At 38.7% G+C, this 27,586-nt stretch overlaps 1 protein-coding gene across 3 annotated transcripts in view; it reads left to right on the forward strand.

Annotated features, from left to right (window-relative positions):
• ASCC3 (activating signal cointegrator 1 complex subunit 3) overlaps positions 1-23,865 on the forward strand; it is a 334,404-nt gene extending 310,539 nt beyond the window's left edge. For 2 of the 3 annotated variants that reach the window (XM_060030178.1, XM_060030179.1), the window contains exons 38-42: positions 13,723-13,874; positions 16,017-16,164; positions 19,980-20,189; positions 22,411-22,586; positions 22,684-23,864. In XM_060030178.1, coding sequence (XP_059886161.1) covers positions 13,723-13,874; positions 16,017-16,164; positions 19,980-20,189; positions 22,411-22,586; positions 22,684-22,828 — 831 coding nt within the window. In that variant the 3' untranslated portion in view covers positions 22,829-23,864. Of the gene's footprint in view, positions 1-13,722; positions 13,875-16,016; positions 16,165-19,979; positions 20,190-22,410; positions 22,587-22,683 lie in introns of all 3 variants that reach the window. The other variant, XM_060030180.2, reaches the window with a different exon arrangement.
• Positions 23,866-27,586: the final 3,721 nt, after the last annotated feature.

Consider the following 27,586-nt stretch of genomic DNA (forward strand, 5'->3'; position numbering starts at 1 on the left):
GCCCAGTAACTGGACACTTTCAGATGTTTAAGGAAGAAAGGGAAACCATGGCTCGAGGAGCTGACTCAGTGATCTGAGGACCAAAGGGCTGTGTGATTCAAAGTATAATTGTGCTGTCAGTTTGCTGGGTTAATTCTGGAAAGTTGCTTTCAGATATAGTAGAGGCCATATTTACCCTTCAGCTAATGCTATCTACCTTGCAGCCTAAGTTTAATAGATCAAAACATCTGTGTGCACAGTAATACTCTTAACGACTACAAGATACACCTCATGAAAGGAGAACACACACACACACAGAAATATGACAGTGTAGATTGATTAGAAAGATCTCTGGAAACCTATGCTTCCAAATTGAAATTGGAATTAATGTATATTAAATACCAAATTCAACCAGAATATTTGGAGAACTGCATACCATCCCTGTACTCCACACCAAAAAATTGCTATGTAATGACGGTCCATAAGGCAGGCCATCATTAACAGTGGTGCTAGTGAACATTTATTGAGGATTTTCCTTGTACCAGGCTTTGTTCTACTTGCTTCGTATTGCATAGACTCATTTGCCCTAATAATCCAAGGAAGCAGTACAATTATTATCCTTATTTTACAGACGAAGACTAAGTAACTTTCCCAAGATCATAGCAGAAAGAAAAACAGTTTTCAGCATAGGTTGGATATATAATAAAAGTTTATCTTACTGGGTTCCCTTTGCCCTGTAAAGATGGATCTAAAAATTGTACTCAGGGCCTAGTCAGGATTTATTTTAAAATGTGAGAACTTCACAGGAATTTCTACATTTTTTTAGACCAAGAATTCCCACTAGAACATGAATAATATTTTTTAATTAATCCCTTCTTTTCAATGTATACTCAAGTCACCTCCCTTTAATTACTCTAGTTCCCTTTCAACAGTCTGCCTATAATTACTTTAACCAGTTTCCAAGAGGGACTTGTTAATATGACTGATATTTGTAATTGCTTTATTATATCACTCTATAGTGTCCAGTTGATATGTTTTTTGTTTCAGCTGCTTATGATCCTTCTCGAGGTTTTTATATCATGCTAGGTAATGCAGTGAATTAGCCATTTACTTCCTCAGAGTCTCCCTTAAAACTACAATAATTGGAAATAATGGGGGGAAGATCAGATCGCTAATACAACCACAGGAAGAAAAAGGAATGCCATAATAATTATAAGATACTCCTAATAATAAGTAGTAATGCACACTATAATGACTGTGCTTAGGTTTTCTATTACAACACACATACACACATTTTATGTTCCTCTTTCATTCTTCACCGTTTGCCTTCTCTGCTTAGGTTAGGTTCTGGGCTTCTTTCACTGGGTAACCACCACCACCACCACTAGCGGGGCTCCCCTGGAGGCAGCTTTTGTCCATCCCCCTAGTCCTTTTTGAAAAACTTCAAACGTCTAGTAACAATAGGCAATTTCAGAGATTCCCTGTCCCAAGATACAGAACTACCAATTCCCCCAAAAGATAACAGACATCTCCTCTTTACTATTGAGGGAATGTGAAGTTCTGTATTCTGTATACCAAGGCACATGTTTATATAGATTGAATTCATGTTCCATTGCACTAATGGAAGTAGGCAAAAGGTAAACCAGGAGACTGGCTTTGAAAATAATTTAGGTGATTCAGTGCCTGAAAGGAAGACCTTTAAGGAGCTACGTTCTGGTGGGTAAGTTTCCATTGTTTCATAAATTCTTGCATCTGACTTTAATATAGGAGCTGTCATTTTACATCATTTTCTTTAAGGCCCAAGTTTTTTTGAACAACTAAGTTTCCAGCCTTTCTTCTCTTTCACACAAGATAGTATGTAACTCATATACCACTCAAATTAATGTTATCATGTTCCAATAGGATTTACCAATTGTCACAAAAGGTGCTTGTCAAAAAATAACTTTAATAAGCTGCATAAATAGAGAAAGGGGGAAATGTACGAACTGGCATGCTTTCCTCTGTTCAGAAAACCCTCGTAAATTTGCAAAACCGAATCCCTAGAAGTTTATTGGTAGGGTTGTTGTTTAGCCCAAACTTCAAAACAATAATTTGACCTCTTTATCTCTCTAACAGTTTCTGATAAACTTAAAGTGTATTACATTTCAGATAACTAGTATCATATATTTTCTATAACCCACAGCTATTCTGAAAACACATTGTGTCTTCAAACTATTTTTTTAAGTATTTTAATCAATAAACTTAAGATATGAATGTATGCATACATTAGAGTCTGAGAATAGAAAAGAATAGGATAAGGGAAGCAAAAGGTACAATGATATGAATATTTTTTATTGATCTGGTTATTTTAACTGAGAGATACTTTGACTATAGCTGGGTCTATATTTCTATTAACAAATGATCCCCATTTTTAGTAGATTAAAAAGCTAGAAATATTTGATGATACCAGGAGATAGAACTGCCATGGAGCAAGGCTAACATAACCTTTGAGGAGTATTTACCTATGGATGCACTAAGCACAGGCTCAGTGGGCTATAAATTAAATGTATTGAAGAATGTCAGTGTCAATTAAATGAACAAGTTCTAGAATCATAGAGTCAAATACAGTTAGCAGTGAAAATACTCCAGGTGGTGCCGAGCTTATCAAAAGAAGTACTTGGTCAAATCCTTAATCCGATACTTGTAAGAAATGTTTTGATGTAGCAATGGTAGATAAAATCTCCTGTATATTCTTAGTAGAATCCTTTCACATTTTTTTAAATGCTTATAATTATTATGATTAGATCAAATGAAAAGCTTATCTTTAAGTGGACAGTACAGCACAATAGAAAGCTTCAGAAAGCTTCTTCAAATCATTTTGAGAAAAAGATGGAAGGGTGATAAATAAATAATTTTTAGACTTCCAAAATTGGATTATACATAATTAGTAATCTACAAAGAGTTCATTTCTGCAACTGAAGTCGTTAAAGGATCCTAAGATGAAAATTACACTATTAAGTTTTAAATATATCTTTTATATTTTTATGGGTATGTTTCAAGGAATATTAATACTATGAGCATACATTTGGAGGATTCTGATTCATATTCAAAATATGCTGGAACCTCATCAATAACTATTTATAGTGTCACTGACTGTTAAGGTGACTTGGGCATAATTCTTGGCACATAATAGTTCTCAATATATCATGGGTGAATGGAATGAATAAATATTTCACTTTTTCCTTTCTAGTTCTTTCTTAAGAGAGGATTGAAAAGGGAGATTTACTGTGTGTGGATTCTCACAATGTTTTTAAAATTATCTGCCAAATCTGAATTGTCTACTAACAAATGTAGTCTGTTTGTTGTAAACATTCATGTGACCTTATCAAATGCATAGAGACAGGGAAGTCTAATTCAGGCTGCTTTCCTAGCAAGACTGCCAGGAGCTCATATCTTGCCATAGAAGCCTAGTGAGGTTTCATTAATGGATGTGTATTTCAAAACAAATAATTTTAAATGAACTTAATCCTGAGTGATTTTTCTTCCAGATGCAAAGATCTGCACTGTGGTGCAGAATCATCATCCAGCTAGTGCTTATTTTATCCTGTATCAAAGTTACATTTTAATTCCACAATAGAACACCCAAAACACCTAAAACAAAGCACCATTCCCCACTACAGACGCAACACAGAGCTAATGCATTTAGCATTTCCAAAACTAACACAAATGTGTGGATTTTGAGGTGTAAAACACCTTCACTTACTCGTGTGGATTTACAGGTGATCTCCCTTCAAGGACTATAATATAATTTGGAAGGCTATTTCCCCCTGGATGACTCTACCTGTAAGCCTTTGAGTGACAATTTGGTGCTGGTTTATTGATGATATGATGCTATTATGAAGGATCCTTCTACCTCCAGCTCTTCTCCTCATACCCACATAACAACCCTTTTCCCGTTTGGGGCTGTAGGAAATGAGTAATGCTTAACCCATTTGTGTGATCAATTCACTTAAGCAGCTACTGTGAAATGTTAATCACAACTTTAATTTGTACTGCATTAGCATTTTGATTAACTTGTAGGCTTGCTAGCACACTTGAAGCGCTTTTACTCATAGTTACAGCTCGGAAATGACTTTTTGATTAATTAAGTTTGTTAGACAGCAGCTGAGCTTCCTGAATGCTAACCTTCTGGGGGTAAAAGTTCAGGAGAAAGTTACTGTGAACAACTGTTGCTATTGAAAAAGATTCTTGTAAATGTACTTATAGCATTTTAATTATTGACAAAATATTGTATCATTACTTGCAGCTGACCTGAACCTTTAAAGGAGTGTGCCTTTCTGTCAAGAAAGCTTTTCTTCAGGTTTTCCCATCGTTGTAAAACTTCCGGGAGCTCTTGAACTAAATAGTGCAGTTTCTAGCAGATGTCTAACAACTAATGTTTTAACAGGCTGCCTAGGATGAATTTCCATAGTTTCTTTTTCAGGTAAACTTTGTATTTTAGAATAGTTTTAGACTTACAGAAAAGTTACAAAGATAGTACAGAGATTTCCTGTATATCCCACACTCAGTTTTCCTCTGTAATTAACATCTCACATCAATATGGTACATTTGTCACGATTAATGAATCTTTATTGATATATTATGATTAAAGTCCATACTTATTCAGAATTCTTTAGTTTACTTAATGTCCTTTTTCTATTCTAGGAGTCCATTCAGGACACCACATTACATTTAGTTGTCATGTCTCCTTAGGCTCCTCTTGGCTGTGAGTTTCTCACACTTTCATTGTTTTTGATGATCTTTCCATAGTATTTTGCACTTTCATGATGTTCCATAAGTAACAACTTGGTTTCTATAAATTAATGAAATTTTTTTTCTCATTCTGGACTAAATAAGTCTTTCTCTTCAACTCTGACCATGTATTATGTTTATGTCATTTCATTTGAACAAACGTAGCAACATTTTCTAGCCATTTCAACCTTCCTCATGACCTTATTTTCATGTGGTTTTTACAGTCCCTACACTATCACTAGATACGTTAGGATGACTATCAGGAGATGTGAGGAAAAGGAGAAAGTTTCCTTGAAGAGGAGAAAGGCTAAAGGGAGGAAGAAGAGAGAATGCAGGTCATCAAGATGCTGAGAGGGAGCAGAGAGGTGGGAGCATCTCTGACTGCTCCATATGCTCACCCTACAGCCACAGCTGGAAGAGACTGAGGACTAAATTCACAGACTTTGCAAACTGAAGTTTAGAAAGTTTTTAACAATGGATCTTAAAGCTACATCTCATTATGCATCTGTTAACATGCCTCCTGATGCACATTGAAAATGATAGTTTTTCTTTTAGTGACCTAAGTCAGTGTTGCTATTTCCTTGCAGTGAAGTTGACTTAATTCAGTCACAGTAACTTGGATTCTTTAAACCCAGAATTCACTTATGTTTCAAAAGATATTTAATGCCTGCATATCAAATATTAAGATGTAGTTTTATAACCAAGTGGTGGATTAAAATTTATTTGGAAATTTTAGGTTTTCAAAAATCCTGTTGACAAAATTTGTTCGGAGACAATAATCAGTTAAATGCATAATGCTTTTGTCTGGAGTCTGCATTTTTCTGTTAGGTAGGGAAAAAAAGGATAGATGTAAACCACTTTAAATCCTCCTTGAAATAAGACAGGGTATATGTAAATCATTCAGAGGTTGTAGACTGTAGTGTGATGAGCACAGAAAATGAAATCAGAAAACCAAAATCAAGTCTTAACTTACCACTTTTCACCATTGCGATTACAGTCACTGGACTTATGTGAGTTTCAGTTTTCCCATCTGTGAAAAGGAGACAGTACTAATGTCTGCCTCATACTCGGTATTAAGAGCTATTTACAAAAGTATTTTATAGTCTGCACACTACTGTGCAAATATTTTCATCACACTACATGTGCATACTGTCTGTACAGTTTGTATATATTTCACTGCTACTTTTCACAATAATTGAATGAAATGTATTTGATACAAAACACAGATATATTGTCAAGCTTGCATTTTTAAGTATAATCTACAGTAGCAGAAAACAAAGGAAAATATCTGTAGATTTGGATAAATCTATCCTTTGCAGAAATAGTTAACATCACTATGAAATGTGGTTGAATTTAAATGCCAAGACCCAGCTTGATATGCTTAGGGAATTCTTGAAGTCGATTCACAGTAAGTATTGAGGACATGAGGTGTATTCAAGTCAAAAAGCATGCTGTTGGTTTCAGGACCCTTACAGCCTAAAAAATTCTCTTCCAGAGAGTGTCCATTCTCTGAACTCTAGTTCATTTTGATTGTGGGGATGCGGGGCAGGTTGTTTCTGGTGGGGGTAGTGGTGGTGGTTTGACCTTTGCACAAAGCCGGGTTCTTGAGTTTGCCCTGTGAGTTCCACATGAGGATGAGGTCTGGGCTGTGTAGAGTATGTGTACCCCTCTTTGTTTTTGCCTCTCTCTCTCTCCTCACCCATCTCGTCTCTCCTTTCTTTCTCTCTCCCTCCCTCTGTTGCTCTCAGTCAGACATAGGCAGACGCAAACACCACCTCATTTCTACATTCCCTGTGAAACTCCTGAGCTGACTCATTCTTCCTGTTTTGCCAATAATCAAAGTCTACCTCCTCAGAGCTCTCCAGTCTTTCTTCTCAGATTCCTCCTTCTTTTACCCGTGTATATTTTACTTTGTGTCTGTAAGATTCCTTTTTCATCTGTGTTCTTAAGTCTGAATCTCTTTCCCCACCTTCCTCAAACCCCAGTTCACAGCCTTCAGCTCCATTCCAGCTCCTGCGGTCACCAGAGTGGCTTCAGCAGATGACCTTTTCAACACTGTAATCGCATGCATCCCAAACTCCTCTGCTCTAATCATTACTATATCCACACCACTTTTGCCATCACCTCCATGGTATCACCCCCTGACTCTCCTCTCTCACCTCACTTCTTTACCTGTCAGCTTGACTGAACGTTTCTGTTACTCATCAGCCGGGCATCTCTCCTCCCCTCCCTGATCCCTCGGTCCAGTCCTCAGTCCCCTGTGTCTTCACTTGTCACTGGCCCTAGAGTTGTCCATTTCAACAGTGATGTCACCAGTAACCTAAAATCTCAACATCCGAATTCTCTGCTTTCACACCCAAATTAATCCTACTCGTTATTGTCGGAAACAATCACAAAACATTTCTAATTATTTCTACAATTTCTACTTGTTTCTAATAATTTCTATAATTATTATTTCAAAGTCATGCTGTTGAGACTCAACACTGCTCTGGTTTTTATTCACATCACTAATTCCCCCAGTACTTACTCCAGACCTTTTCATGCTCCTTTACAGTGCTTTTTCCCAGGAGGAGGCATCACCTCCAACTCGAAGAGGTGACTGAGACCCTGTGATAGGAGTGCTATCAATTTCCATTCTCTTCCTTCAGAGCTTCCCTCTCTTCAGTGATTTTGTGTGGGGTCTCAGTGACCTGCTGAAGCCTCTCTTCTCTGTGAGGCCCTTGCTCACACGCCCCAGCAGTGGAACCCTCTTCTGATCCCAAGAGGGTCTTTTGTCTCTTCATCTTATTCTGTGCCTACTGTAGACTGCCTTCTCTTTTGACTTAGGCTTTTCTGCCCCTAACTCCAAGGGTGTTACAGTCCATCTGGAAAGATAGAAAGTGAGCTTTATAAAAACAAGCAACACTATAGTGTGAGTATATTGGCATTTTATTGATGAAAGAGTAAAGCTTACAGAAGATAGACACAAGCCTAATCAAACTCCTTGGTTTTTAAAATTTTTTAGATGAGAAAAACAAATACCATTAAGTCATTTGCCTCAGGTCTTACGGTTAATTTAAAGGCACAAGCCTCTAACCTCTGAGGCCAAGCCTCTTTCTAGTATACCACACCATCTTCAAACCAGTATCAAGTGTTCATGAATTATACATCTGTTTATGCTTCATCCAAACTTATTGTTTGCTTTAAACATTGTGTTGTCGGGAAACCTTCTCAAAGTCTCATTTTATCTCGTAGCACATTCATCAAGGAATCTTCTGTTCTAATCTAGGGCCCGATGGAATTCCACACACTTTCCTCTCATCCTGAACTTTATAGGCAGCGTCCTATTCTGGTTAAAAGCAAGCACTTTGGAGTCAAGCTCCCCAGAATTTGAATCCCAGCTGTACCAATTAACCAGAGCTATGCAGCTTTAGGTATATTTCTTTCCCTCTCTGAGCCACAATGTCTTCATCTGTACAATGGGTTTTCGTTCAGTAACTTTCATAAGATGGTTATCAGAGTATCCGACAAATAGTACATGCTTAACAAAGGACCACTGTAAGCAGTTATTTCAGTAGTGCCCTTAAGAGTCCCTTACATGCTCTTACCCCTTTGGTCTTTCCTGCGTTTCCTCATCTTATCTCCAGGTAACTGCCGCTCTGCTATCCTCAGCTCTGCCCCAAAGGTGCTCATTTTAACTATTCTGGCTGCCCGCTTTGTGCCCAGGATATCTGAGTCCACATCCCTAGCCCATACTCTCTCTCCAGAGCTCATTTATACCTGGGCTTCTCACCTGGCTTCATAGTGGCACCTCGGTTAAAATGCGTTTAAAACCACACTCATTGCCTGCTTTCCTATAAATAAATGACAACCCCACAGTTTCTGTTAATTATGGTAAGGTTTTATTTGTGGTGTAACTTCATAAATCAGTGCAATGCTAGGAATCATATTTCCACTCTCACAGCTGGATGACAAAGAATTCTGAGTCAGCAATCAATTGAAGTTGATTTTAACTTAGTAGGAGAAAGTCTCGTGCATGGAGTCAGCCTCCACCTATTTGTTCCCATAGACTTAGAATCATCCTAGCTTTGTCTGATAGGTAGCATGCCCAGTAGAAGACGGTTAAGAGGTAAAGGGGGATTCAGCATTTGCCTAACGTTAATACTAAGGTGGAAGAATGTGCAGGGTTTTTTCTCCTCGGTGTACTAAAGCAACCTTTTGTTGTTTGAGTATTAAATCTCTGTAAGGAACTTTGAGGTGTCTTGGGGAACTGAGCCATGATCTCCAGCTGTTACCAAAGCCAGCCCCATTCTAAGGAGGAGCATATACCTATTAGTCCTTTTTTTTTTAATACAATTTTTAAAGGTTACACTGCATTTACAGTTATTACAAAATATTGTCTGTATTGCCCGTGTTGTACAATATATCCTGGTAGCCTGTCTCACACCCAGTAGTTTGTACCTCCCACTCTCCCACCCCTGTATTGCCCGCCCACTGGTAACCACTAGTTTGTTCTCTATATGGGTGAGTCTGCTTCCTTTTGGTTATATTCACTAGATTGTTATATTTTTTAGATTCCACATATAAGTGATACAGTATTTGTCTTTCTCTGACTTATTTTCATTAGCATAATGCCCTCCAAGTGTATCCATCTCACTGCAAATGGCAAAATTTCATCTTTTTATGGCTGAGTAGTATTCCATTGTGTATATATACACCACATCTTCCTTATCTGTTCATCTATCGATGGACACTTAGGTCACTTCTGTATCTTGGCAGTTGTAAATAATGCTGCTATGAACATTGGGGTGTATGTATCTTCCAAATTAGTGTTTTCATTTTCTTTGGATATATACCCAGGAGTGGGATGGCAGGATCATATATTAGTTCTATTTTCAGTTTTTTGAGGAACGTACATACTGTTTTCCACAGGGGCTGCACCGATTTACATTCTCACCGACAGTGCACAAGGGTTCCCTTTTCTCCACATTCTCGCCAACATCTATTTGTGGTCTTTTCGATGATAGCCATTTTGACAGGTGTGAGGTGATACCTCACTGTGGTTTTGATTTGCATTTCCCTGATGATTAGAGATGTCGAGCAGCCTCTCATGTGCCGCTGGGCCCTCTGCATTTCCTTTCTGGAAAAATATCCATTCAGTTCTTCTGACCATTTTTTAATTGGTTGTTTCTTTTTTTGATGATGAGTTGTATGAGCTGTTTCTGTATGTTGGATATTAACCCCTTATGGGTCACATCATTTCCAAATATCTCCTCCCATTCAGTAGCTTGTCTTTTCGTTTTGTCAGTGGTTTCCTTTGCTGTGCAAAAGCTTTTAAGTTTAATTAGCTCCCGTTTGCTTATTTTTGCTTTTATTTCCTTTAGGAGGTGGATCCAAAAAAATATTGCTGCAATTTATGTCAAAGTGTTCTGCCAGTGTTTTTTTCTAGGAGTTTTATAGTATCCGCTCTTACATTTAGGTCTTTAATACATTTTGAGTTTATTTTTGTATATGGTGTTAGAGAATGTTCAAATTTCATTCTTTTACATGTTGCTGTCCAGTTTTCCCAGCACCATTTATTGAAGAGACTGTCTTTTCTGCATTGTATATTCTTCCCCCCTTTGTCGTAGATAAATTGACCATAAATTCGTGGGTTTATTTCTGGGTTCTCTATCCTATTCCATTGATCTGTGTGTCTGTTTTTGTGCCAGTACCATACTGTCCCACCTGTTAGTTCTCATCTACCAGGAAGACTGCTGTAAAAGATAGTGAGACATAGGTGTCCTTTTCCTAAGCTCAGTCATGCAGAGGTATGTCAGGGTGACCTGCCAGACCCTCAAACCCATTTACCTGGACCATCCCTTAGCCTTAGCCCCTTCAGGTACCTACCTGCATGGTGACACGGACTTGTCCACTCAAACTGAGAACGAGGCCCATGTCCTCCAGTTTGGCCTGGGCTGCAAGGTCTGTCTTTGGCCTTATGTGTCCCCTGACTTTCTTGCAGTTGCTCACCTCTGCTGATGAACAGTTCTGCCCATTCCATGCATTTGCTCCCCACCTTACATGCCCTGCTCCTCGAATCCCTCTACTACTCAGTGTGGAAATTAACCCCCAAAGGTCCAAAGGAAGTCCCTCTGAGAAAGAATGAGTTGTTTTAGGGTGTTCTTTTCATCTCATCATAGAGGAACGTTAAAACAGGTACCTGTTTACTGAGATCTAATATTGAGGCCTAACAGATCTATACTGTTCCAGGCCGTATAGTAGATATCTTACATCATACATCATCTCATTTTACGCTCATCACACCCCTATATGGACATATAACACCCTTCTATCAGTGAGCAATCTAGCGGTCATAGGGTTAAGTGATTTCCCAAAATTCACGCATAGTAAGTGGGACAAAATCAGGGTTGAAACCTATGTTTGACATCAAAGCTTGTAATGTTTTCCTGCGCTGTGCTGCCTTTGGCAGGTGTGCAGTAACTTAGGTAGAATCTTTGTTATAATTATTGTAATTGGATGTTTACCAATATTCTTTAATAAGTTGAATATTTCTTGAGTGCTCTGTGCTAGGGCTACAGTTCCAAAGACTACTTCCAGAACCTTGCCATCAAGGAGTCTATATTTAATGGGCACATGTGTAAACAAAGGTTCACAATAGGATAGTGGTGGCCTGTGTCAAGATTAGCAGATGCGTAGGAAAAGAAGTGCCTACAGTCCATCAAGGAGCCTTCACAGGAAGAAGTAACATTTGAGCTCAACTTGAAGGATGACTAGGAATTTCCCAGGTAGACATGGTAGAGGGAGCAGGATTTATAAAAAGAGAGCCTGCAGAGAAGCGTTAACTTTTGTCCTCTACACGGCGTGGAGCTATTGAAGAAATTTAAGCAGAGGAATGACGTGATCAGTTTTGCCTCTGTAAAAATGTACTGTGGTAACAATATAAAATATGGATTGAAGAAAAATTAGATGAGAATGAGGATAAAGGGATATTTATAATATTGCAGGTGAGAGTTGATGAGGGTCTGTGCTACGGCAGTGGCAGGAGGGAGCAGAGAAAACAGGACCCACAAGGGAGTGGTTGGGCACAGCCGTGTGGCAGCATTTTGTCCAGCACATTTGGGTCGTCACAACCTTGTCTCATCCTGGATTCCTGGTCTCCCTACCTGCCTTTTCTTGAAATTAAAACAAGATAAATAAATAATAGTTTTCAATTCATAATACAGCCTTTTCATTTACTTCATGTAAGCAATCACTTTGCATGATTTTTTACGTTTCACATCTGGATCATACAAAGAAGGATTGTGGGGAACTCTCATAAATTTTATGAAATCTTTCAACTTCATCATGAAAACTTCAAAGTTAAAAACATATGGTCCGTCCATCCAGCTCTTCTAGTATGTGAGCTTGTGGTCTGGAATTTATTTCCAGTCAAGTTGTAATGTAAAAATCACAAGTAAAATCACCATAGTTACTCCACATTACAACTTCTGACATCATCATGATACTGCATTACTCATGAGGTATAATTACTCATTTCTCTTCCCTTACGGAGTTCGCGAGTTGTGACTTGTGAGCTAATACATTTATTTTCGTCTGAGTAGTGTTCCTCATGACCAGCTTGTCTCATATACTTCAAAGACAAAGTGTTTAAATCAGTTGTGCAGAGACATAGGAAGAACAGAAGTGGGCTTTCCCTAGATTTATAAACATATACCTTTGTACATGTAAACACTTTCATATGCACACATACACGTATACATACATATAAGTATACCTATCATACCAGCCATTAGGCTTTACGATGTACAATTAGTAGGCTCATGGGTGCTAAAGACCAATTTGACCATTCCGTCACGCTCACCATGGCATCCAGAGACGTGGATCCATCTCCCTGTAATGTGTGTAAAAAGACCACAGATTGGTTTAGCCAAATGTTTTTTAAACTATTTTACTTTTCGTAAATTAGAGAACTCTAAGTAGGAAATTCAAAACTTAGAAGGAAAATATGTCTGATTCACTAGTACTAAGTAGTATGGCAAATCAATTTTACTAACATAATAGACCTTTAAGAACCATTTCTAAAAATGTACTAATAGATTTTGTACAACATTTTATAAATATTTTACCATCAGTGAAACAGTAAAGTATCATTTTAGGCATTTACGAAGTACATCTGATTTCTCTTACCCTCATCTCTTCATTTCCCAAAACAAGAGAGTACACTCCTAAAACTGTATAACGTAGCTGCCTCAGATCATGATATTAACTTATGTGTCTTTAAGTCAGCATTCACCAGAATCTAATTTAATTGAACTAGCTTTGCCTGTGTAAACTTCTCCATTGTTTAAATAAGATTTCACTGTTTAGTTTTGCCTTAAGCAAATGCAGCCGTTTGTTTGTCCATAAAACATTGGATTAAATGTATAGACTAATATGAATAGCTTCTCATCCTTCCACGTGTACCACTGGTCCTTCCCGCTTTTAGTGTGTGGTATAGAATTTTCATTGAAAACCAGGGCTCTGCCTTTAGCCTGCTGTCTGGGGAAAATTCATTTTTGGCAAGAAGACTTCCTATCACCTTGCCATTATTGCTTTTAAATTTGGAAAAGACTACCTGAGATTTATGCTTTAAACGCGGCAACTAGTGCTCTTGATACAGTGGATTATAGAGGTACTTGCTCTCGAGGTACACTGAGTTTTTCTCTTTGTTTTATTACTAGGTGCCAATATTATCTGCTTATCTTTGCTGACCTAAAAAAGTTAAATATTTGGCGCTTTGTACAAAGTAATGTTCAAAAAATGCTGTGAGAGGTTCAGTGTGTTCCCTCCACTCCAACTGTAGTTTACTTTTTGGTTTCTTTTTTAATTAATAGTAATTTAGAGGTATAATGCTTGGGGTGTTTTTTTTTGTTTTTTTGTTAAGGCTATCATCATCAGACCCCCCACTGAGGGGGCAGGTGCCATGATATAACATGCATTCTCCCTGTTCAGGCAATGCTGGACGTGGCTGCACACCAGGGCTGGCTGGTGACTGTCCTGAACATCACCAACCTGGTGCAGATGGTGATCCAGGGGCGGTGGTTGAAAGACTCTTCTCTTCTTACGATACCACACATAGAAAACCACCATCTTCACATTTTCAGGTAAGTATTTTAATTTTCGATGTAATAGGATTTTATTATTTCAAAAAATTATTTCCTTTACATGTATGGTCACTTGAATTTCATGTGGTGCCTAGAATACTGATTCTTTACAGTGAAAATGCCCATGTTTCCCAGAGGGAGACATGGCCTAGCGACATAGCGTTCCCACTTGGAATTTGGCCATTGGTCCCAAGCTGAACCACAGTTCATTTTAACCTTCTATTAAGTTGTTTTCCATTTGCAACATCGAATACATTTTCATTTTAACTGTGTTTATTCCTTTACAATATCAGCCTTCATTTTTAAAGATGTTATTAAAGTGCTTTGTGACCTAGAGCAAAATAAATTACCAGTTTCTTTTATTGCAGAATAGATTTGAGGGATCAGAAATCTGTTGTCAAAAGTAAACTGTGCATCTGCAAAATGTCCAAAACTGAGCAGTTATATATACTAGCAGCTCAAGATATAACCTGCGTTTAAAAGAGGAGTTTATATTCCTGATAAAATTTTTCAATTCTTAGGTCCTATGTACATGGCTACATATATTTTAGCAAAGGAAACAACAATACATATTACAGGCAAGGTGGGCAGTGTTCAAATGCAAATGTTTCTTTCACACCAGTTGAGAGATAGTTTGCAGCCAAAATATTGGTTCACAGTCATGTAAACAAGCAAAACTGTCTGGCTGTGCTTGCCATCATGCACCCTCTCCCTCTCATCAGCTGGACAAGGAGTGGCAGCCCTTTGAGGCATCTGGAGACATACGCCAAGCAGAACCTCAGGCACACATGGGGGGGTCTCCTCAGGGAAGGCCCTCCATTTGACTGAAGTATACTGGATTCCAGGGCAGGTGTTTCCATGGTGCTTGAGTCCCCACCACAGGATGTCCCTGGTAACTAAAAGGCACATTCAGAGGGGGTGGGGGGCACACCAGCAGCAGGTGGCCTGGGGGGAAGAGCAGATACCTCATGTGTCTGCAGCTCAGTTTCAGGAACCCTTCCCATATGGTACTAAAACTTACAGGAGTTGGATTTCAGCAGAAAAGGAGACACGTGAGGGTACTAACCCGACAGCACATGGGTCTGTTAGGGAAGCTGGTTGGGGCCTAGGAGATTTGATCCAATTCTTTACTGTTACCCAGAAAAGTGCTGTATTTGTCTAATTTCAGTGATATTGTTCATCTTGCTATATAAACAGGAAATAGATTTAGGTAGATTCCATTCCTGGTGATCCAGCACTATTTATGCTATAGATCTCAAACATTCCCAAAATGCACTTTTAATTGTATGATCTCAACAACTTACAATGAAAACTTTATTCAAGTACTTATATTAGAGACATTTGCCTGCATCCATTAAAAACATGTCAGGGGGCTTCCCTGGTGACGCAGTGGTTGAGAGTCCGCCTTCCGATGCAGGGGACACGGGTTCATGCCCGGGTCCGGCAAGATCCCACACGCCGTGGAGCAGCTGGGCCCGTGAGCCATGGCCGCTGAGCCTGCGCGTCCGGAGCCTGTGCTCCGCAACGGGAGAGGCCACAACATTGAGAGGCCCGCGTACCACAAAAAAAAAAAAAACATGTCAGGGCTCTGCCAGTTCCGTACTTTATCCACATGGAAGCATTATCACACTTTAGTGCCTTCCTATAGAAATCACCGTCTGTCAACCCTAATTATCTACTGAGCTCACATATGATTTACACATTTTATGTCGTGATAGCCAGACTGCCTTGGATTGATGAGAATGCTGTCTCACTGAAGCTTAACAACAGTGGCCTTGGCATGGACATATATACACTACCAAATGTAAAATAGCTAGCTAGTGGGAAGCAGCCGCATAGCACAGGGAGATCAGCTCGGTGCTTTGTGACCACCTAGAGGGGTGGGATAGGGAGGGTGGAAGGGAGACGCAAGAGGGAGGGGATATGGGGATGTAGGTATACATATAGCTGATTCACTTTGTTATACAGCAGAAACTAATACACCATTGTAAAGCAATTATACTCCAATAAAGATGTTAAACAAATTAAAAAGCTTTGTAGTAACTTTAATTTCTAAACTGTTCTAATCATATAAATCATCATTGTCAGAAAGTCTCATTTGTGCTATGAAAGAATCATTTGGTTGGCGTTATTCTTTCTCAGGAAATGGAGCCCAGGTATAAAGGGTCCACGTGCCGGGCACGCTGGCTCCATCGAGTGCCTCCCTGAACTGATCCACGCCTGTGGAGGGAAGGAGCATGGATTCTGCTCCATGATAGAAAAAGAGCTACCAGCCCCAAAAATGAAGCAGGTAAGGCCATCACTTCCATGTGTCGATGCTCCCTCACTCTGGGAAGTTGTACCAAGAGTTTTCTAACTTAGAGTGCTGCTTTCAGAGTCAGACTCTCCTGAGTTTAAGTTCCACCCGCCATTTACTAACCCTGATTATGAACGTGAAAACATTATACCCGTCTCATGAAGTTTTGGGTAAGATCAAGCAGGATGTTATTATGTAAACTGCTCTATGTAGTTCCTGGTACAGAATAAGAGCTCAACAGACGGTATTAAATAATGACAGTAACAATAATTAGAAGTAGCGTCTGCGTTATTAGAAGGTTGTTTCAGTATAATGCTGTTAAGCCGGCTGAGAAAGGCCTACTATGACTCGCCCATCACTAGGCTGCATTGCTCAAGAGCCCTTCTAATCCCTTCTTCAGAGTGGGTTTTGTTTTGTTTTTATGCTTGGGTATATTTTCGTGAAGTTCCCTCAATTACTCTTTTATGCCCCCGCCCCATTTTAATCACTTTATTGTTTCTAGATTCTAAAGTAGTCCTTCAAAGAAACTCCTTATTTGTATACCCTATAATTTAGATTTAAATCTGAATCTACGTTGTGAAAGACAACATAGGTCATTGCTCCAAACTCTCTTTGGAAAGATCAAAAACATGAACGAACAATGCCAGAAATATTTGGCATATATAGACTTTTAAGTCTTAAGCAATTTCACCCTAAACATGTCAAAGTTAATGTTCAGGATTTATAACATAATTAACATATTGACTTGCAAATGCAGATACTAAAATAAAGAAACTTCTAAACCATGCCATTTTTTTTTTCCAGTGGAACTTATTTTCGAGCAGGACTTGGAAAAAGTATTACAGGCATCAAAATCTGATTGTTCAATTTCTGTTGAACCCAAAATTGGCACCAAAAGCTACTTAAATATTCATAATAAGGGCCTACCTTTCTAACTAAATTATCATCAAAATTATGAATAAAAACAATATATTTAAAATGAAAACAAGGCTTCTATTAGCAACAACAGATTTCTAACATAACGTACAGTGATTTCAAGCCAAGTTTTAGATGTGATAAAAAATTAGAACATTGTTGTAATTAGTTCAGGGAGAACTCAGAAGTAAACTTACTTAATTTATTTGCATAAATTGCCATTCTGTTATCTTTAAAACCAAATGCAAATTGGCTCAGTCTGATATGATGATGGTTATTTGGCTCAAAAGTGCTTCAATTTGCAGAGCAATCTGGTGTCAGCGCTGCAGTGAGGCGATCCCAGGTAACATACAAATCCTGAATTATTCCAGAAATTAGTATGTTTAAAGCATCAATTTAAGTGCTAATTGCAGTAGTAATGAGAAAAAGCAGTACTACTGTGAGATTTGCATCTTCCACCCCATCAGTATGCCTGCAACGGCTGCTGACTGGCAGAGGATTTGGCTGCTAATTAAATAATTGTATGCATGGCAGTGCTCTTGCCTGATTCAATAGATGAAGATTAATCCTCAGATAAATATGTTTGGCTGGTGTTGAAATGTCTTAGCAATTTCTTTAAAAACAGCTCATGTTTTATATACGCATATGTGAGTGTGTGTGTATGTATGTATGTTTGTGTGTGTATATATATATGTACAAATATATACACATACAACAAATACATGTATATACATTGAAGATTGAAAATAATAATACCAAGTGCTGCAAAAGATTACAAATATATAAAAGTCAGATCTGACTTTGGGGAGCTTTGTGAAATAAAATTCCAACGAGTTGCTAATACTTAAAATATTATATTGGTAACTCATTTAAAGGTACAAGTGAAGAAACATATGAAGTCTTGCTTCACGTGGTAAATGTTACCTGTGTTGTCTCACGAAGTTAAATGCTTTACAGAAATGGTGTATTTGTGTCTTCACTCTGGCCAGTCTTAAGAGAACATCCAGTGGGTACAGCTTCTAGACTCGGTGACTGTTGGTTCTAGCAAGGGATAAGCCATCATTTGTACCTTGAAGCACAGGGTAGACCATTCTGTGGCTTGACTATTTCAAGATCTATTCCAAACGTAATTTCAGATTCACAAGACAAGTTATAGGATTGGAGTTGAATTGAAAATTTGCATTGGATTTACATTTTTTGAATTCCTAAGGGATAGTTTGATTCATCAGGGCTTCTTCATTTCAATTAGGTGGTATACTCAACAGCAATAAAGTCTTAGCAAACAGGAAATCAAAGCCTATCAGGAAACCTGTAGTATATATTAAAGAAGTACAAGGAAAACCAAAATTAAAGTATTCATGTGCTTTTAAAAACTAACTTAGAAGGTAACAACAGATAAAACAGCCAATATATAGAGAAGTTTCCTTGACTGATAGTGATATTTGCCACATATTTATAAATGTTAGAAAAAGATGACAATTAGTTATCTGAGGACATAAGGTTTATTTTTGTACATCTTTTCCATAGACTTAGGAATTCATTCATTTATTCATTCATTCAACAATGATAGGGTCTTCCCCGGTGGTCCAGTGGTAAAGAATCCACCTTCCAATGGAGGGGATCCCTGGTCGGGGAACTAGGATCCCACCTGCCCCAGGGCAACTAAGCCCACACACCACAGCTACTGAGCTCACGTGCCTCAATAAGAGAGAGAGAGAAAACTCGCAAGCCACAACTAGAGAGAAGCCGCATGCGTCAGCGAAGATCCTATGTGCCACAACTAAGACCCGACGCAGCCAAAAAAATAAAGAAAATAAATTTTAGAAAAACTGGGCTTCCCTGGTGGAGCAGTGGTTGAGATTCCGCCTGCCGATGCAGGGGACACGGGTTCGTGCCCCGGTCTGGGAAGATCCCCCATGCCGCGGAGCAGCTGGGCTCGTGAGCCATGGCCGCTGAGCCTGCGCGTCTGGAGCCTGTGCTCCGCAGCGGGAGAGGCCACACGGGTACTGCAAAAAGAAAAGAAACAAACAAACAAAAAAAAAAACTGATAAGCACTTACCATCTGCATTTTGATTTCTCACAAATATTTTCAATTAAAAGAGCAGGAATAAAATTGGTAAAATATTTTCTACCCCTTTAATATGTGTCATTTAAATTGGTATTCTCAATATGATAATGCCAAAATAAAATATTTCTTTCTAGAAAGAACCCTAGACTTAGAGGGTTCCTTATGATATATATACAAACATATAGAAATGTTTTCCTTTCAGAATAATTTGCACTATGAGCAAAAGAAAAACCCATTTTGTACAATAAATGATCAATGAATGACACTGACTGACATCAACAATTGCATCACAACATTTTTCAAGTTGCTTTTATATCCCCAAGTAATGCTCTCTGCCTTAGAAGTCACATAAATGCTATACTAAATGCTTCTCTAAAACTAACCAGTTCAACAACAGTTATTTTAAAACTTATTTTTTAGTGTAGTCAGTAGTCACTCAATGTCCAGAAGGGATTTACAAGAAAGGGGTCACAAGTTTAGGTAATGATTAATACTTCTTTAGGTGTTTTTAAAGGGACTTCACAAAGATTAAAAGCACACTATTTTTACACACAAATAAATGAGTACAAGAAAAACTAGGAAATCTGAACAAGAGCTGTGGCTTGTATCACTGGTATTAATATTGTACTTTAGTTTTGAAAAATGCTACCCTTGGGGGAAACTGGGGAAATGGTGCACAGGATCTCTCTGCTTTATTTCTTACAACTGCATTGAATCCAGAATTAATCTCAATACAAAGAGGTTGATTTTTTAAAAAGCTCACTATTTCTTAGTTGCTCACTACATTTTGCATTAACCACTCCTTATCTTCTCTTTTTTTATTCAGGCATGGAGTTTCTTATCTCATTTGCCTGTGATAGATGTTGGCTTAAGTGTTAAAGGCTGGTGGGATGACTCAGCGGAAGGACACGATGAGCTCTCTATCACAACCGTGACTTCTGACAAACGCAACGACAACAGATGGGTCAGATTGCATGCTGATCAGGAGTATGTGCTTCAAGTCAGCTTGCAGAGAGTCAGCCTTGGGTTCCACAAGGTATAGTGTTTGGTTTCCATTCTCAAATGCTTCACACCAGATCCCAGCACGCACCAGCACACATGTCTTTTATATTACTAATGCGTCCGTGCCCTTCACCAATCCCGCTTCCTCAACTGGCCTTAAGCAGCAAGAGTCAGTCTTCTGCAGTTAGTCAGTTCTCCTCATGTGCCATTTTTCAACCCCAGAATACCCACGTGACATAATAATATAATGCCTAGAGTCCTGGTCTCAAAGTATGGTCTGCAGGCTCAGCAGAATTTTCTGGAGTACCTTTAAGAGTGCAGATTCTTTGGCCCTACACCAGGCCGCCTACACCAGAAACTCAGGACTCTGAAGGGATCTCAAAATCTAGACTTCTGCCCAGCACCCCAAATGAAGAAGACGCTAGCTAGACTTTCCCGTGGCTCACTTGCCACATCTGTCTGCTTCCTTCATTAGAATGCATATGAGGGAACTTTGTCGACGTTCGTACAGGCCAAAAATGTGCGGTATTTTTATTTTAAATTACTGTGTTCTTTTCTGTTGCCTGTGACACCAAAAATAATTATTGGGCCCTCTAAGAATATTAGTACACAGCATGTGGGCAGATTGTTTTTTAGCCCATAATAATCGAAATAAGAATTTGCCTTTTCGTTAGCTCAGTGGAGTCAGGGGCTTTCCCATATCTAGAACTAGCCCTCAGGAGTGAGGTTGTAGTTCATTAATACTGTCCCCTCTGTTTTCACACACGAAATGGTCAGTAACTTTCTGTTGGTACAATACCTTTTCAATACTGTGCCTTTAAGTCCCATCTCATTAGATTTCTAATTCTAAAAATCAGTCAGTGTAAGTATGAACTGATTGGCCTCTGGCATTTCAGAGGCTTTAATATGAGCATTTTTAGATGACAGTATATCCCAACTTACAAAAGAAAAGGCAGTAGTAATCATACCGATAAAATCATGAGAAAGAAAACTAAGATTTTTTTTTTTATAGCTGCCGTGTGAGGCGTAAAATTCCCCATTTTACAGAATAATGGAACTTGGGGAGTATAGGAATTTGCCAAGGTCCTAGAGTCAGAAAATATGAGAGCAGGCTGGGAGCACAGAGTTCTCCGATTCAAGTCCCTGTTCTCTTTGCACCTACCATGTGCAGACACGCTGACAGAAGCGAGGCCTGTCACAAATAGCTAAACAATGTACCCCAGCCTCAGGGGGCTCACAGTCTCAACAAAGAGCTGCTCAAGCAGCTTATCATAGTGCCTGGATAAACAGTGTACTGAGGTGTATCTAAGGTACGTTGAGAGCGCTAATTAGAGAGAACTTTATTTTGAGACCTTTGCAAACATTTCTGACAATATTGTAGTATAAGGGTTTTTTTTTTTTTACTATAGTATTAGTACTTAAACATTAGCTTTAACTGTGCTAGAGAAACTCTAAAATTTTGTTTCTAAGTGCTGTAAAAATACATTGCTCTCTGACCTCTCTTTTTAAAATGCCTTAAATGAAACAACTCTCTCTGGAATATTGAGTGAAGTCTGATTAAGAGCATGTCATTATTAGTACATTTTACACCATAAATCGTTGTCTTAAGGAATCTCTAGAATAATCTTGGATTTTGTAAAAAATCAATCTAAAATAAAGACGTCAAGTGTTGTCATTATGGTGATAGTTAATCTTGTATGATGGTGATTAATATATTTTATAAATTGTTTGGCTTACAATTTCCCATTCCTCAGAGAAAGGACTTTTTAATATCACCGTATTAGAATATGTGCTTTTTCATGTGAGCTTTATTCTTGGGTGATGGGGAAGATGTTTATGTGACAGAGTGCTTATTATCCTAAGATCCAGAGTCTAGCCTGGATTGACTTTTTTCCCCCAGTATCAATTTCTTGCAAATAAGATTTTGGAAGACTTGGTTGATATGTTTGTATCTCAGTTTGTTCATCTGCAAGTGGGAATTAATTTCATTTCTAAGAATGGTGTGAGAAAGATTCGAGGGCTTTCTGTTCTCATGGAGCCACGAAGTAGTGTGGCTAGAGTGTGCTTCGAGAATCTTGAAAAAAGGTAGATGATAGCATATCAAACACACCAAACCTGAAAACTAAACACATCCCAGATACTTAGATTTATGGCCTCCAAGAAAGACAGCGTGGCCTTTTAAGCACAGCCAAGTGGTATAGAAAATCTAGCCATTAGTAATGCTTTATCTTTCCTTTTTTTTTCCTGGTTTACAGGGAAAGCAAGACAGCCATGCAGTCACCCCTCGATTTCCCAAATCAAAAGATGAAGGATGGTTTTTGATATTAGGAGAAGTGGATAAGAGAGAACTTATCGCTCTGAAAAGAGTGGGATATGTCCGAAATCATCATGTTGTCTCCATCTCTTTTTATACTCCTGAAGTACCTGGAAGGTAAGCAGAGTCTTACCCCACCAGAGTTCCGAAAGAATTAACCGCAACGGTGATGAGAACGGTAGTTTTACCTTTTCGTTCCTTTTTCATATTCTAGATATATCTACACACTGTATTTCATGAGCGACTGCTACCTTGGCCTGGACCAGCAGTACGACATCCACCTCCACGTCACGCCGGCCAGTGTTTCCGCACAGGCCGACGAGATCTCCGATGCCCTGACGGACCTCAAAGTGAAGTAACCCGACCCGAACAATCCATTTGAAAGAAGTGGTTGAGAAGCCTGACTGTTCAGTCATCTGGACAAAGTCGAATTACTTGACGTTTGCCTTGGAGGAATCAACTTCCAACCTCAAGGCACTGCGGAAACTGGCGGTGGCTGCGGCTCTGACTCGAGCAATGCAGAGTCAGCTGCGGGGGCCTTTTAACAAATGTTGCCTTTTATAACGTTGTCTCCATGGGTCTCTTGATGTGTAAAATGACTACGCCCGTAGGAGAATCTTTCAATTTGTGTATATTGAGATGATACCTAGGAATTATCAAATCTTACTTTTCACAGTGTACTGTTTACAAGAACATCGGCTTCTCTTTTTTTAAGGAAAACTAACTGCACAGGGGCGTGACAGTGTTAAGATTTGTTATACCAGATTTCTAACCCTGCAGCATAAAATATATAAGATAAATCTGTACAGTGACACACTGTATTTTGTTCACAAAATTTATACTTTGATCACATATGGAAGTAATTTCAAGAATTTCTTATTGTCACAAATGTTAATAATATATGATGTAAAATTACATTACAGAGCCCAATGATGATTTAAAAGAAAACAGAATATACTGATCTTAGAAAATGTAGATACTGTAACTGGTAGAAATAAAATATTTAGAGTGCCACTTCAACACAGCCTGACTCACTTATTCCCTCTGCCTCCTTTCCATTATAGCCCCTCTTACTCTTCTGTTCTTTTTTTCTTTTCCTTCTCTGTCCAGACTTCACTTCCATTCTCCTAATACTTACTTACACAAGGAGAGAAGTATAGTCTAACTCATACAGGCCACATAGTACAAGTCTTTGTCTCTGTGCTCTTCAGGGTGGGCCTGAGGCAAACCTAGAAAATTTTCAGCCCCTACAGGTAGGTTTTCACCTGTGATACAGGAAATTTCCCTATGTCCAAACAATTTCCATCTTGAAAAATACTTTTTTTCCAAATAAAACGTTGTTGGATTCCATATCCATATAACATACATTTTCTAGTGAAATGAAATTCTGTTCTTGGCAAAGAAATTTCAGTTATTCCTGGTCCTGTGATCAATTATTTCAAAAGACTTTCCAATGTAACCACCGCAAGTACTGGAATTTAAAACTTTTTCTGAAACTGGAACATATTGCTTGTGTGTACCTCCTTTTCCATACCAAAGAAAAAGGTGGGAGAAGGAGGAATAAAAGTAGGATGGGGAGAACCAGGCGTTCACTTCCCAAAATTAAATCTAAATAACTAATGTGAACGCACCGAGTGCAGTGGGCATGAGGTGTCCAAAGGGCTATAGTCTCAGAAGTTTACTTCATATAAAGAGGTCTTTCTGCCTTTCCCTTGGCAGTTTATCTCCTAATTGCAATTCATACCTAAGCACTGTTAGAGTGAAATTAAAAGAAAATGAAGATGATATATAGACAAACAATTACCAGTCCATACAGGAACCTGAAGAGAAACAACTCATGGCCTTCATGTTCATCAGCGTCGTTCTTTTTTTTTTTTTTAAAGAAAGCAGGCAACTTTGGGGAGGTGGGAGAGATCTACTTCACTGGACATGCAGCAGAGGACATAGAAGCAATAAGAAAGAATTTCTGTTATATCCGTTGAGAGAAAAAGCATGACTAATTAAAATTAATTTTAAAATTGAAAGTGATTAGTTCACAATAAGCTGCAGAAGACACTCGTAAGGCAAGATGTGCTTGGATGGAAAAGTTCATCTTATTCCGATGAGTAACCAATGCTGTTTGTCTACGATGTTATCCTCACTCATTACCTGACCAGAATTTTAGTGTTAAGTGTGCACTGTAATATAGGGCATGTGCCAACACAGATCAATTCCGTATTTCATTTTTAATTCCATATTCCATTTCATAGTCCCCTGGATTTTATCAACTCCAAATAATGGAAGTCCCCGTCAGATATTCATTCTAGGTATGATGTGGAGTACTCTGATATCCACACAAATCAGAAACATGTCCTTCCTCTTAGACAAGGTGGCCTGGTGATGAAAAGAAGATGTAGATAACTATAACAAAAGGAAGTCATTGCAGCAATGAAATATTTGGAAAAATCATGAAGGGACATTTAGGCTGAGTTTTGAAGATGGTTATGAAGATGATCAGAGATGAAAGAAGAGCCTTTCGGGTAGAACAGCATTAACAAAGGTTCTGAGATAACCCAGTGTGTCCAATTGGTCTGCATTTTCAGAGACATGAAAGGGACTGAACAAACAGACAAGAAGGATGGAAAGGTATGTAAACTCTTACCTTGAATTACAGGGTAAGAACTGCAAATTTTAAGTGAATGCAGTGGAATTCCTTGGGAAGGCACCAGAGAAGATGAGAAGGAATTCTGAGATTAAAACAAAGAACCAGTGGAGATGGAAGGGTATGCAACCATGCCTGTGGTGGGGAACAGGTAATAAATACCAACAAGATTGAGTCTCTCCCTTGGATTTTGACGTTCCCTTCTAGTGAAGTAATCCAGTAGCCTTAGAAAACTACACATACTTCCCAAACACACACTTCACAATTTCCTCCAGTTGCTCAGAGGAAAGACCTTGGAGTCATCCTTGACTCCCGTTTTCCCGCCAGCCACAGTGGTCACCGTGCTGCTTGGTGAACATCCCATGGCCCTCGGCTCGTGCTTCTCCATCAGCCTGGCTTTTTCTCCAGACGCCCACAGGTCTAGCCATCTTAGTTTAAATGTCAACCCACCCAAGCTCACCTATCCCCCCATCCCCCTTTCCTGTATTTTCTCCATTGTTCTTATCACCACTATAAAAATATTCATTTATGGGAATTCACTAGCAGTCCAATAGTTAGGACTCGGCATTTTCACTGCCATGGCCCAGGTTCGATCCATGGGCCAGGGAACTGAGATCCCGTGAGCCGCAAAGCGCAGCCAGAAAATATATATATACACTTGTTCATTATTAGTCTCTCCTAACTAAGCTTCCTGATTAAGCTTCAGGAAGGGTTTTTTCTCACTTGTGTTCAGGGCTACATAACCAAGACCTACAACATAGCCTGGCACATGGTAGCTGCTTGATAAATCCTTGCGGAATGACTGTTTGAACACAGAGACACGCATGGATTCTAAAATACCACACACCTACTTCAGTTGACACCTCCTCTTCTGGAGGTGGCATCTACTCTCAGACTCACCAAGAGCAAGTACTTGCCTGGTCCTCATGTCACCTGTCGACAGAGGAGAGGTATACTTAAGCTAATTGGTAGCTTTATTATGACGATGACTACAGAATATTTTTATATAGCAGTGGATCTTGGGTATTACAGGTATTTTAAAACTTCAAATTATCATAAAACCTTTTTAGCCTGAAGTTTTAGTTCTCCCTTCTCTCACCAGACCCCTTTCTTTCCTCCATCACTGCTGCTAACTATTCACAGTGAAAGGATCCCCAAACAGGAACTCCATACATTTAAAGAATATGAACTGATAACTTCTCTCTTTCAGAAATAATTCCAAATGAGTAGGCAAACATTATTTCATGAACTAGCTTCTTACAAAGAAAAACCTGAATTAAGTTTTAAATCTTTCAACGGAGTATTACCAAAATAGAACTTGGCTTCAAAGATATATATTGAGCCTCTAGATTAGCTTTCTTTCTCTGCTTTCAGAATCTAATTTCTAAATCTAAGAGACACAAGAAGATAAAATATTTGAATTTAATGAGTTCTAATTATAGTATTTTAAGATCCTCAAAAATGCTCAGAATGGTAGCTGATTCCAGCTTGTCCCGAAAGCCTGTTGTTTTGGTAATGGAGGATGGCGACAGAGACTTCTGGAAAGAGTTATTTCCACAGTTTCAAGCTCAGTTCTTTCACTTTTTCTTGTGGAGCATTCCATCCTATTTCTGAAAAAGTTCTTCAAATTTGAGGACTTTAAATGAGATTTCAAAGATTCTTCTTTGCACTTTCTTCCCAAGTCTTTTTTTTTTTTTTTTGGTGGAATATATATATTTTGGTAAAAAGTAAAGCATCAACACTTATTATCTTTATACATTGCAGAATGTCTCCCCCACTCACCCCCCTCTTCCTGAACCTCTTCCCCCTTTTTTTTAACATCTTTATTAGAGTATAATTGCTTTACAATGGTGTGTCAGTTTCTGCTTTATAACAAAGTGAATCAGTTATACATATACATATATCCCCATATCTTTTCCCTCTTGCATCTCCCTCCCACCCTCCCTATCCCACACCTCTAGGTGGTCACAAAGCACCGAGCTGATCGCCCTGTGCTATGGGGCTGCTTCCAACTAGCTAGCTATTTTACATTTGGTAGTGTATATATGTCCATGCCACTCTCTCCCTTTGTCCCAGCTTACCCTTCCCCCTCCCCATATCCTCAAGTCCCTTCTCTAGTAGGTCTGCATCTTTATTCCCGTCTTGCCCCTAGGTTGTTCTGACCTTTTTTTTTTTTTTTTAGATTTCATATATGTGTTAGCATATGGTATTTGTTTTTCTCTTTCTGACTTAGTTCACTCTGTATGACAGTCTCTAGGTCCATCCACCTCACTACAAATAACTCAGTTTCCTTCCTTTTTATGGCTGAGTAATATTCCATTGTATACATGTGCCACATCTTCTTTATCCATTCATCTGTTGATGGACACTTAGGTTGCTTCCATGTCCTGGCTATTGTAAATAGAGCTGCAATGAACATTTTGGTACATGACTCTTTTTGAATTATGGTTTTCTCAGGGTATATGCCCAGTATTGG

The sequence above is a fragment of the Delphinus delphis genome, chromosome 14 (genome assembly GCF_949987515.2).
Source record: "Delphinus delphis chromosome 14, mDelDel1.2, whole genome shotgun sequence".
Taxonomy (NCBI): Eukaryota; Metazoa; Chordata; class Mammalia; order Artiodactyla; family Delphinidae; genus Delphinus; species Delphinus delphis.